Source organism: Cornus florida, unplaced genomic scaffold, assembly GCF_030987335.1.
Source record: "Cornus florida cultivar Cherokee Brave unplaced genomic scaffold, ASM3098733v1 CherokeeBrave_3.0.0_Hap2_Chr05, whole genome shotgun sequence".
In the NCBI taxonomy this organism is placed as follows: domain Eukaryota; kingdom Viridiplantae; phylum Streptophyta; class Magnoliopsida; order Cornales; family Cornaceae; genus Cornus; species Cornus florida.
The window spans coordinates 107560433-107573842 of NW_026775575.1; the positions used below are offsets into that span (position 1 = coordinate 107560433).

The 13410-nt window shown below is 31.8% G+C and overlaps 1 protein-coding gene across 1 annotated transcript; it reads left to right on the top strand.

Annotated features, from left to right (window-relative positions):
* Positions 1–7242: 7242 nt before the first annotated feature.
* LOC132308362 (serine acetyltransferase 1, chloroplastic-like) lies at positions 7243–8661 on the top strand. Its single transcript, XM_059806422.1, has one exon. The coding sequence runs from the start codon at positions 7373–7375 to the stop codon at positions 8360–8362; it is 990 nt and encodes a 329-aa protein (XP_059662405.1). The 5' UTR covers positions 7243–7372; the 3' UTR covers positions 8363–8661.
* Positions 8662–13410: the final 4749 nt, after the last annotated feature.

The window sequence follows — 13410 nt, forward strand, 5'->3', positions numbered from 1 at the left end:
TTTATAAATAATAAATATATATAAAACATGTTTAATATTATAAATATATAGAGTTCATTTTAAATTCAATGTGGGATTGGGTAATTGACCCTTCGAATTGAGCTCAACCTTAATTAAATTTAATTTGAAATTTTCAAACAGGCCTAACATTTGTGCAAAAATGATTGTCTAAGAATGTAAAATGTTAGGTTGGCTCAGCTTAGTACACCCTTACCTTTGCGGGGTTGGTCTAGCGAGTGAGAACTCAAGTCCTGGTACCTCGTGAAGTATCAGGTCTTAGATTCGAGTATTTGGGAAAACAAATTCCGTGGGGTACCACATAGGTTAGGTTAAGCTGAGTCCTAAATTTGGGCGGTCTTGCACACTACACGCGACTTGTGGTGTGTTTTGTGTGACCAAAGGTAGATTAGTGTCACATCTGTAAAGTGTGGAGATACCCCATACGTGAAGAAAAAAATAAAATAAAAAAAATCCTACTCACACACTTGAGTTTACATTTTTGAGTTCCTATACATTGGACTTAGATTAATGACAAGTTAATGAGATTAGGTTTAGGTTGTTACAGGTTAAACATAGGTTACTAATTATATTCTAATAATAACACAAATGATTGTGATAGTGTTGGGCAAATTGTAGTTGGTAACGATTGCTTTAAATTTTTGCGGGGAAGATAAAGTTGAAATTTTTTCAATCCCAAGTCTAAGCAACAAAAGAGGTGCCCAAAGCCCAAGTTGGATTTGAACAGACCTACCCACAAGTTTTTTCCTTTTTTGGGAAAGTAGACAGACCTACCCAAGTTGCAAGTGCAACCACATACTACTACAACGATTCGCGGTTGGTCAATTTTTTTTTTTTTTTTGAAGTGAATATCTCTCCTTTTTAGATAAAAGGATAATGACAAATGAAGAATTTGGTGTATTTATTTTGTACACATTTTCCCTTCATTCTATTTATTGTGGAATTCATGATAAAATAATTAAAAAAAATGTCTGCAAGGGTGATATAAGTATATAACATCATCATTTACATTTTTACCCCCAAAAAACATCATCATCTACATCATCGGAAGATAGCCGTTACAGACTTTTCAATGTCTGCTCTTTCTTGTAATGACATCTGGTTTCTGGATTGATAATATCATCATCATCATCATCATGCATGTAGGAATTAGGATGACAAGGTGATGATATGGAATGCCCAAATATGTAGTAATTAATATTAGAAATTATCATCATCATTTGTTTGAGTTGAGGCGGCGTTATTTTAAAATTATCATCATCATTTGTGTCCCCATGCCTCTGATTTTTCCGTGTTTTAAAATCCATCAATTCCATGTGCCAATCCAATGGGCAAACCAAAGTGGAATTGCCTTGGCTGTTTCCTTGTTACAACGATATGCATATTAATATAACTTCATACTACATTTTTTTTTTTTCTTTTTTTCTTTTTTTTTTAATTTGAGCAAACCATGTGGTAATAAAACTCCATATGGATTCATTTTCAAAAACCCTAGTCAAAATGTATTTGCAATTCAGACTCAAAATGCTGATGAAACCAAAAACGAGAAGGAAACGATAACTTGTTTCAAATTTGAGTTATGACCTTTTCAATGTTTACATTATATATATATATATTGGTTCTTAATAAATTACTCTATTCCACTAGTGTGATTCACGATATAGCTTACTCTTAAGATTTTTCAAAGTTTTAACCACGTGATTATTTTATAACATTGGTCTCGTGCCTAAGGGATTATAAAAGTTTAATTTATATATATATACCATGTGAAGTGAAAAAAATAATACCATGTGAGATATACTTCTTGTGTTTAATGATTCTTAATTAATTGATCATGGGTAAATTAAACTGATTAATATTTTAAATTTGGACAAATTATACATAAATAGATCAATATTTATTATTTTAATCATCTCACATATTTATTGTGTGTGCTCAACGACATTCTTGTTGCTTTCTTTAAAAACAACCTATTAATCAAATTTTATAAAATAACGTATTTTGATTTCTCTTGTATGAAAAGACATATAATCTTTATGTATTATTATAAAATGACCAAATTTTATAAAATAACGTATTTTGATTTCTCTTGTATGAAAAGACATATAATCTTTATGTATTGTTATAAAATGACAAAATAATATAAAGGTATTATTAACTTTCAAACTCAAAGTCATTTTTCGATTGTTAGGTAATGAATTTAGGGAATGTCAAAATAATAACCCTGAGCGGTTTATTTTTGTAATTTGTCCAAATTTTACAAGAGATTAATGTTTTAACCCTTTGTTTTTTTTTTTTTTTCTAGCAAAAAAATACCATTACAAAATAAGAATACATATATCACCCCTTACGAACGCAAATCTTAGTACATTCAACAAACATGAGTGAAAGGCAATATGATGTTTTTCCCCTTGAATGAATTGTCAATTTGAAACAACCACTAAAACAAATCATGTCCAAATACCCAAGTGTAACTAAAAAAAAGGAATACACGTGGCTGGAAAGGAAAAAAATATACAATGTGTTTAATACATCGTGTAACGAACATATTATAATTGTTTTGTTTATGGTCGCGTGTATTATATAGTCGTTAGCATGTGTATAATACAAATGACAGTAATGTATCTAATGAAAACAAATGAATATCTTTTTGTGAAAGGACATGTTACCTAATGAAATGAATTAAAGTTGGGATAGTGGCCCTACTGGGGGTGTGTTCTTCCATGTCGATAGAGAAAATTAGTAGCATGCCATAGAAAGGTGGGTCGTCTAAAATTGGGTAGGATCCATCTTCCCTGTCTTCTAGTGCACTGAGAATTGTAATAGTGAAAACAAATCTTCTCCAGTACATCCCTGCACAATTGAATCTATTTATTTCGAATTTTTACTACTTTAATAAGGAGATCACACCATTTAAATGGTGAAAAGTCACCAATAATGAATTCTTCTTATATTAAAATAATTAAAATTTTATTTTTAAATTCCACGTTATTTGAATAAGTGGATGAAATGGCGTGCGATGTTTGTGCCGCGGAGTACCCTAGACATTTCGTGCCGGAGGGAAATTTGATCCCCACGTGTTCACTTTTTTATGTTTCTAGTCAAACCTTCGTTTCATAGAGAATATCATATCATACTCTACATCGTCTACACGCAAACTATAGCACACTTGTGTTGCACAGCTGTGACACGTGGCTTAAATAATCTACGTACTGATCTAATGCATATCGATCGTCTGATTTGGATTTTATCCTACGCTGATGTGCACCGAAGAAATCCCAGCTCGTGTCAGGCTAAGCTAAAGTTTGTCGTTTACTTTCTGTGGCAACAAAGAGCCTCATTCTGTCACATCCCCCCAGTCAAAATGCGACGCATTCTTCACGGAATCAATTAATTACATATTGCTTGGTCCCCCATTTTCCAGCCCAAAATATTTGACTACATTGTACAAATGCATTAAAATACAGTCCCACCATCATAGTAGTTGTTATTTTTAATTTAAAAAAAATTAAATATTATTTTCCAAAAGAATTTCTTAATATTTTGTTAGGTAAGAAGGAAGAAGTGTAAGAATGAATCAATAATTTATTTTTTTAAAAGAATATATGAATAATTTTTTTAATTTTTCTTATGTTACAAATTTTCACTTCTCTAAATATGGACAAAAAAAAGTGAGAAAATGAATAGAAAAAAGAGTGAAAAAGTGAAATTATTATAAAAATTTTAAATTACTATTATTTTAAATTATACAAATACTGTATTTTTAAAATTAAAATTCTCTCTTCCTTTCTATCTTAACAAACAAAGTAAATTCTTTTCTCTTCCATTCAACTGAATAAAAAGAGAAAATGAAACAATTTCTTTTATATGAATGTGTAATCTATCCCTTTTTCTCTCATTTCCATTCAATTTTTTTTTTTTTTTTTTTTAATTTCTTACAAATGAAACATGAAAGTTTTAAAATCACGAAATTTTGTTTTGAATAAAACATTGATTAAAATATTATTTTTAAGAAAAAAGTTATATAAATTGCAGAGATGTAACCTCTCCAGTCAAATCTCTCATGCGGTACAAATTCAGCCTGTGAAAATTCAATTCGTAAGTGATGGATATTAACACGATGTGGCTAAATTTAAATTGCAAGATTGACATATACATGACTCGGGAGAGAGATTTGGCTTCCTTGTTTATAAAATATAATTCTCTAATTTGGGTTAAGCTGGAGTTGAAAATTTTGAATTTCAGAATAATCACTTCCTGAAATGCCAAAAATTAATGTCTACCTTCGGTAAATAAGTTTAAGTCCTATTAATACTAAACATAGAAATTTTTTCGACAATGGAAAAATTTAGAACTCTTGCAACTGGTTATGGAACATTTGAACGCCCAAAACTTTTTTGGCACAAAATATGGGAATATTTTATTTTTGTGTGAAAGTAGTGTCTTTTTATTTTACTTTCCTAATTTACCTAATAAAAACTTCATTATTTTATATTAATTTTTTACCTAACAACAATTTCATTGTTTTTGTGGTAACTTCTTAACTCCATTCCCAATGTGCGGTTGTTTTTCATTGTATATGAAAAATCAAATAATTAATAGTTTATAAGGTTTTAATTAACTTGAAAACTTCATCCTTTATATATATATATATATATATATATATATATATATATATATATATATTAATATTAATATTAATATTAATATTAATTAATTCTTTAGTTATTGACAACATTATACTCAAGTTCATTCATTCAAATTTCACAAAATCATTGAAATATAAAATTTCTCAACTTGTATAGATTTTTATTCATAGACTTCATTAAAGTTCAATTAGACATTAAAATAAGGAAATAAAAATTAGCTAAACAATAAATCGGTGAAGCACAAGTTTATTTTTATATTATAATATTTTATAAAATAAGGGTAATTTGGATAGGTACATATATTTTTTAGCAAGTTTTATGTTAGAAAATTAATTTTCATTTCATTCACCTCACTTTTCCTTTCATTTCTTTTGTTATTATTTTCATCTATTTAAATGTAGTCTTTTTTTTTTATTTTTTTTTTTATTTTTATTTATTTTTTTTTTTTGACGACGCGGGAACCATTGCAACTACCCGTCATTTGGACTTGTAGCTACCAGATAAACCCCCCGCTGCCGATGCCGGCTCCAAATTGTAAGCAACAAATTAAGTCGAAAGTAATAAAAGGAGGTGGGAAGACTCAAACCCTGGTCTAGTGATAGCCAAAGCCCTCTCTTTACCAACTCATCCAAGCCCCCAGGGGCAATTAAATATAGTCTTGTATCTACCTTTTCACCTACTTTTTCATCCATCCTACTAAAAATTATTATTATTATTTTTTTTAGAGCACATGTATCGGCCTCACAACATACGCACTATTTAAGTCAGAAAGGCGGTTAAAAAACGAGATCTTAATGACTTACCTCCCTGATTCCTACCAACGCCGCTATATCCCTGGGAGCTCATCAAAAATGAATTATTAGTTGTAAATACATCTATTTTCATGTGATTTTGTATTATTCAATCCCGCAGTTCCTTTTGTCCACTAATGCCAATACGTAAATAATTAATATGAAATCTCCAAACAAATACAATTAAAAGATACAAGTATTCATTTAGGGGCAATAGTTATTTACTTACCGATAAGTGATTCCTTCCCCGATGTGATCCAATTACAAATAAATGTATGATCTTAAATTTCAAAATCGAAAAAATGGTAAATTAGACCAGATGAATTTTGAATGTGATTTACCATAATGAAAATTTTCTTATTTATTAGGACTAAAATCATAAAACCCCCCTCTTGTTTTAAAAAAATCATCAATTATCAAATAACTCCCTGAACTAACAAAAACTATTACGTTACCCTCTTTCCCGGTCAGAATGGTTAAGTTGTTGCGAAATGACAATAATGCCCTTAATAGTATATTAATATTTTATTAAAGTGACATTACAGTGTTAGAAAGGTAATTTATGAATTACAAAGTTATTTTGGTTAGCAAAATGATGCAACTTTTGTACGTAATGGTCATGTGATATGATCCCATTAGTTTTAGACGGGAAACTAACGAAAAAGGGGTGACATGAAAGAATTTTAAAAAAATTAAGAGATAATATGATAATTTCTTTAATTTAAAAAATTAGTTGATAAATTTTAAAAATAATAAAAGAGTTTTATGATTTTAATCCTATTTATTAGCTAATTTTGTTCTTTCGTTATTGAAATCACGGAGGTTATTTTGGAGAACCACTAAGTGAGGCCTTCTTAACAATAACAAAATTTTGTCATGTGATTACCGATTAGACAAAAGTTCCAATTTTAAAAATTGAGGAGAACTTCCTTATCTGGGAAAAAGAAAAAGAAAAAGAAAAAGAAATGAAGAAATTCATCAATACAGTAAAAAAGCAAGTCGCGTATTCAATCATGATGTTGAGTTACCGTCGTTGTCATGTCACATCGCTTGTGCTAATATCACTTCATTTCATTTTATTTTATTACCTAAAAAACAAAAAAAATTAATTTTCTTTTGTTAACTAATTATGGTCTTCCCTTTCTTTTTCTCTCTCTCTTTCTCCATACCTATCTCATCGAAGTTTCTTTGTATATGTCGATTTGTACTTCTCATCATATCTCAACCATGTGAATTTTAAATTATTCAATAATTGATTTCGTATACTCAAATCCAAACTCCAATTATAGATATCTTGATATTCATAAAATTTTTGATATTTCCTTCTTCCAAAACATATGCATTTTTATAGTTCAAATGTAAGAAATTATTAACTAATTCATTCTCTTAAGAAATCAAGAATTGTAAATTTGTAATAATAATAATAATAATAATAACAATAATAATAATAATAATAATAATAATAATAATAATGAGGTAAGAAACGTGCTGGGTAAAATAAGCCGACTAAAAAAGCAAAAAATATATAATTTTAATAAGATTCAGATGAATCTCACTTGGATGCATCCAATAAATGATCCTCTGTTCTTCAAATCCACTTTTTAATTCATTTTAAAAAAGGTTTATCCATACGACATTTATATTTCAAACCAACTTGATTTGTCCGTATTTTGCCACTCCAAAAGGTGCTGTGGGACCAACACTTCTAGACGGAAAATTCCCAGAATGAACCTTCAAATGTGTTTGGTTACACCCCTATCCACCTTCCTTTCCCTCTATATAACTCTCTCCCCTCCTCAACCCCATATCATTCCCACACCCCGCTATATTCTATGTCCACTTATTTTCTTGGCCCATCAATCATACCGGAGCAACCAATTTTCTCACTCCAAACGTAGCAAACTCTCCCATTCAATGGCCGCTTGTATTCACTCCTCGGGAACAGACAACGTCCAGACCAACCCACTTTCCTTCGACCCAAACAGGTCCCAAATCGATGATGTCTACAATTACGCAAAATTCTGCATAGACATCCCCGGGCTTGTTTCATCCATCACCAAAATTCACCCAAAAACAATCCCTTCACGTAAAGCCATTGACACCGTGGATCAAGATGATCTGTGGCTGAAAATGAGAGATGAAGCTCGATCAGACGTTGAACAAGAACCCATATTGTCAAGCTTCTATTTCAGTTCAATCCTGTCCCACAACTCCCTAGAAAGCGCTCTCGCCAATCACCTCTCAATGAAATTGAGCAATTCCAGTCTTCCTACTACTACCCTCTGTGATATTTTCCTGGGTGTGTTCGCAGAGGATCAAAAAATCATGAGAGCCGTTGGAGATGATCTGAGGGCTATGAGAGAGAGAGACCCTGCCTGTATTAGCTATGTCCACTCTTTCTTGAATTTCAAGGGCTTTCTTGCATGCCAAGCTCATAGGGTGGCACATAAGCTGTGGTCACAAGGTAGGAGAACCTTGGCTCTGCTCATTCAGAACAGGGTGTCTGAGGTTTTTGCAGTGGACATCCATCCCGGGGCGAGGATCGGACGGGGGATATTGCTCGATCATGCCACCGGAGTTGTGGTCGGGGAGACGGCTGTCATCGGAGATAATGTGTCAATTTTGCATAATGTGACATTGGGTGGGACTGGCAAGACTTGGGGGGATAGGCATCCTAAAATTGGTGATGGGGTTTTAATAGGGGCAGGGACTTGTGTTTTGGGCAATGTTAGGATTGGTGATGGGGCTAAAATTGGTGCTTGCTCAGTTGTGTTGAAGGAAGTGCCATCAAGGACCACTGCAGTTGGGAACCCGGCTAGGTTGATTGGAGGAAAGCTTAATAAGATCCCGGGTTTGACCATGGACCATACTTCGTACGCGGAATGGTCCGATTATGTTATTTAAAGGAGTTCACGGTCGCGACTACACTTAGCATTTCTCTTTTATTTAGAGACCCGCTCACAACTTTGTACCTTCCTTAGTTTATTGGGACTTGGGTACGTTGTTTGTGTGTTTTAAGTGAGAACTTAAGTTCTCCTATTGCCTAACAATAATGTATACTTTTGAGTTCTATCATAGTATGTTGTAAATGCTAAGCTATATGGTCTTGGAATTTTGTGGTTTTATCATCTTAACAAGTTGCCAAGATCACACACTTGTATTATGGGTATGGAGTAATAGACGCATGCTTTTTTTTGTTGTCACATTACTTGCCTCTTTTCATTGTTTTATCCTCTTACAGAGGAATCAGTACTTGACAGGGTAGGCCATTCAAACACCATATCAATCATAAATGATGCTGCATTCAACCCATATCAATTTTAATTGAGATTATGAACTTATTCAATGGGAATCGAGACGGCAATCTGAAGCTGACATGAAGCATAATCTATGGTGGATACACTTCAAGATTTTTGAGTGCATTGAAGCAATCCGAAATTGTGGCTTTGAATCTGATTTTTTTTACTGCGGCTGTCACTTAGATTCTTTTGGAATGAATAATAAGGTTCATTTTAAGAGTCCAAAAGGTGTGGCTACAAGTTGTTGGCAACTAGGAATCTCTTGGTGTATGTTAGTTGGGTGTGCAAAATCATAGAAAAGTCTGAAATTCACGTCATTGCTGATCGATTCCTAGTCTGACCTATGAAAAGTTCGCACTCATCAGATTACTGAACTTATATTTGCAATGTGCAAAGGGTTAGAATAGAAATCTGGGAAATCATTTAAGTATATACTAGGAAATGGTTTAAGTCACACTTTCTGCTGTTACTGTTTTTTCTTTTTCTTACTGAGTGATCTGAATCAGACAACCGCCAAATTATTGACTTGATAATTCTTTATATTCGCAGTTGTTGAATGAATCGAATCATTTTGAATCTAATAGCAAACATATAAAAACAACAATGGGGCATATGATGTCCCATGGAAACAAATGAAATTACGTTGTTTTCCAACTCATTTTAGAGACGAAAATTTGTCTATGAATCGACTTGTAACACAGTCCATGGTTCCTCTGATTAGAATTGAAGTCGTCTCCAATGGTGGTTCTAGGCACTGTGGAAACTAATACTGCCTCCATGAGAATTCCAAAAGCTTCCTGAATTATTCAATGAGAATAAGAAGAATCAGCTTAGAAAACACAACTTTTAAGGAAGATAGGTTGTTATAGGCCACTAAGCTAATAGGCTTGTTGGGCATAAATTGCCCTACAACATACTTTGGATTTAATTTTGTTCAACCCCTCCATGGAAATAAAAATATTCCAATCCATGATCAATCACAAACAATAATGAAACAAGAGACCGTTTGGTGTAAGGATACAGGGAATGTTTTTGCTCCAGTTAGGCTAGACAGACACTAAAATTAAATTTTTGCAAGCACCTGAAGCAAAACATGTTTCGAATTGAATCAGAGTGTTCTTCATAATAAGCTTTTAGGTTCCAAGTTTAAACGCCAATAAAAAGTCCACCTATTCTAAATGAGATTCAATGCTTTATATATGAATGTTATGCAAATCTTATTCAAGCCATATGGTTTGATTGGGTTCCTTAAATCACAAGTTCGGTTCCAAAACTAGTGTAACCATCAGGATTAGAGCAGTTTACGGTTTAAATGTCAAAGAAAGTGAACCAATCCTTAACACTTAAGCATATATATATATATTTCATTAATCGGTAACTTTTGTTACACCTCCAATCAAAGTTATATATATATAATTTTTTCAAATCGGGCTCTCATCCACATCAACACATTAATAAGATAATACTCTAATTCTTTTTAAAATATTACATACTGGCAGATTGCTTGGTGAAATGGCACATTTCTTTCGGGGATAATTTACAGAATAATGTATTTTATAATTGTTGTTTGCATCAAGCATGTTTAATGTCCAATTACTTGAGGCTATTAGTAAACGTCTGGAGACGGACATTGGTTTATGTTATAATTTTGGAACTATCAAATACAGTATATACCAGCATCTTGAGATTATAAAACACCACTATTTTGGAACCAACTCGTACAAGTATTTTCCAGACTATTTTTGGAGAAGGTAAGATTGATTTTCTGAAGCTAAAAAGCCAAACACTATGATGCAATATGACGCAAAACTTGTTTTCAGTAGCATAATGGGATTTCGTACAATTTCAATTTTATTTTAAACTAATCTCATAGGGAAATTTTTAATTTTCCAACTCTACCGCTCTGCCTAAAGAAGAAGAAGACAAATAAACGAAAACTCTACCAGTCTACCCATTCATAGATCCTAATTCCAAACAAATAAATAAAATTTCATTATAAACTCTTTTAGGTGTGTTCCACCAGATGAAATTGAAGCTTTAGAATTGAATCGGTGCAATTGAAGAAAATTTTAATTCAATTTTCTAAGTTGTTTTTCTTCAATTCTACTAATTCTAATTCTAAGGCTCCAATTCCATGTAACCGAATATAGCCTTACTATTTTTTTCGTGTTTGAAATTACATTTACAATGAAGTTATGTTTGGTTGTATAGAATTGGAGTCTTGTAATTGAAATTAGTGGAATTGAAGAAAAATTCAATTCAAAATTATAAAAAATTGAACTAATTTTTTTTCTAATTCTACAAATTCCAAATCCAAAACTCCAATTCCATGCGGCTGAACATAGTCTACTAGTAATGCTTCAATGTCCGATAGATTTTTTCAGCGATTCTCATAAATAGAAATTATTTCAATTTTTTTATTATTAATTATTTATTTATATTTTTTTTTCATGTTTAGAATTACATTTACTATGGTGTTACATTTGGGAGCATTGAAACAGTCGTCTTGGGATTGAAATTAGAGAATATTTAGTTTAAAGATTGAATAAATTTCATTTTAAACTAGATATCCTCCGATTCCAATCTCAAAATCACTATTTGGTGCTTCCAATCATAGCATTAAGGTAATGCTATAACCTGAAATTGCTTTTTCGGTGTTTCTTATTAGGGCTACAAATGAACTGAGCCGAGCCAAGCCGAGTCTTAGGCTACTCGGGGTCGTGATGAGGTCAAAAAACTAAGCTTGGGCTCGTCATGGTGTTAAAAAGTACAGACTCAGTTCAGGCTCAGCTCATTTAAGAAAATAAATTGAGTTCATCGTTAAAATTTGTTTAGACTTGCTTTCGAACTTGCCAGCTAGTTTAATAAATTATTGTATATTTATCTTATACTTTCAAAAATTAAAGAATTACATTAAAAAATAGAAATAAATGTTAAAGAACCTTATAACGAGCCTACAATTAACGAATATAAACGAACTTGCATGAGCTCATGTTTATGAATATAAACGAGCCTACACGAGCTCATGTTCACGAGCTTACACGAGCCGCGCACATTACTATTCTGGATCGGCTCGTTTATTAAAAGAGCTTAGAAATTGAATTCGAGCTCAACTCATTTAATTAATGAACGAGCTGGAACCGAATTTGAGTCGTTCATGAACACATATAGATAGGAATAAATATCTTAACTTTGCATAAAAGGTCCACTTCAAGAGTCCAAATCACTTCAGGTCATAAATGTTCTTAGTTGTTTCACTCTGGACCGTTGGGCTAATGCTTTGGTTTCATATTTTTTGTTTTTATTAGTGTATCGTAGTGAAACAAAAATACAAAACATGTTTGGTAATATTTACTGTCATTTGAATAGTATCGAAGTGCTTCCGAAAAAGAAGCCAAAATCAGAGGATAAAAATGATGTTTTTTGGTTTCTTCCATATTGTTCATATTTTATTTTATTTTTCTTTCTAAAATGAAAATTTTAGCTAGCCATTCAATTTTTTTAATTTACAACACTTTTTACCAAATATGCTTTCCTTCCAAAATCTTACAACAAATTTACTCTATCAAATGAATTTCAAATTAGTGTTAAACACACCCTAAAATAGAAATACTACTTCTATTTCGGGTCATAGTAAAAGTAAAAATAAAAAATCGTTGTCAAAGACCCCTTTATTAAGTAGATCTAATAAGTAAGCCTGGATATCATTTGTCTTTTGAAGCTGTGTATAAGTGGCTGTTGCAGATGCTTCGAAAGCTCAGTAGATTAGGGTCTCCGATTGATTTTGGAGTGTCAAATTTTGACTCTTTATATCTACTGATTTAATTTCTAATACTTTTTGACTTGTAAAAAAAAAAAAAAAAATAGGCGCTGCTCACGTGGCGTAACATTTTGGGTATAATATTCGTTTACATAAACCAGAGATTAGAATCTCAAAATAAATTGGGATTTATATAAACTAGAGAATAATTCATAGAAGCATTCAATCAGGATAATATTAATTATGTTATTAAACAGAAGTAATCCGTACTAAAAAACAGAGCCCAAGACAAGAATGGGCCTTCCGAAAAATGGAGTCGGCCCATTTGATGGAAGATCCTCCTATCCCCAAGAGCTGAAGCTTGTGATGCGGACACGTCGTACTCTGTCTAGACAAGTGGCCAATTCGTCAAACACGTGATTAGAAATTGTTGCAGAATAATCAAATATATTCCATAAAGGTTACCTTTTGTAGGTTGTCCCAAGAAATTAAGCTTGTCGTGTCCTTATCTTTTTCTCAATGAATTAATTTGTCTAGCACTGGCAAGGATATTTTAGTTAAATAATTGAACCATAAAGCATGATAAAAGGGCACCTTAGATTCTGGAACAAAATGAGTAATGGATCATGGTGGTGGGTCCCATGTCCATTTGAAGACCTGTATCCCATTGGTTGATTGCTACGAGAAGTATGGATATGAATATATATGTGGATATGAGTACATATGATATGAATATGGAATATAATAAATTTTAAATAAAATGTTTGTCTTTTTATTTTTGATTATTTCAAAATAAATGTCATAAAGTTAAAGTACTATAATTAAATTTTTTTTTTTTTTAATATTACCGATTTAAACTTAATAAATTAAATTTATAAAAAACAAATTATGGT

Excerpts from the sequence above, each read along its gene's own strand:
- LOC132308362 (XM_059806422.1), top strand. The coding sequence starts at position 7,373 with ATGGCCGCTTGTATTCACTCCTCGGGAACAGACAACGTCCAGACCAAC.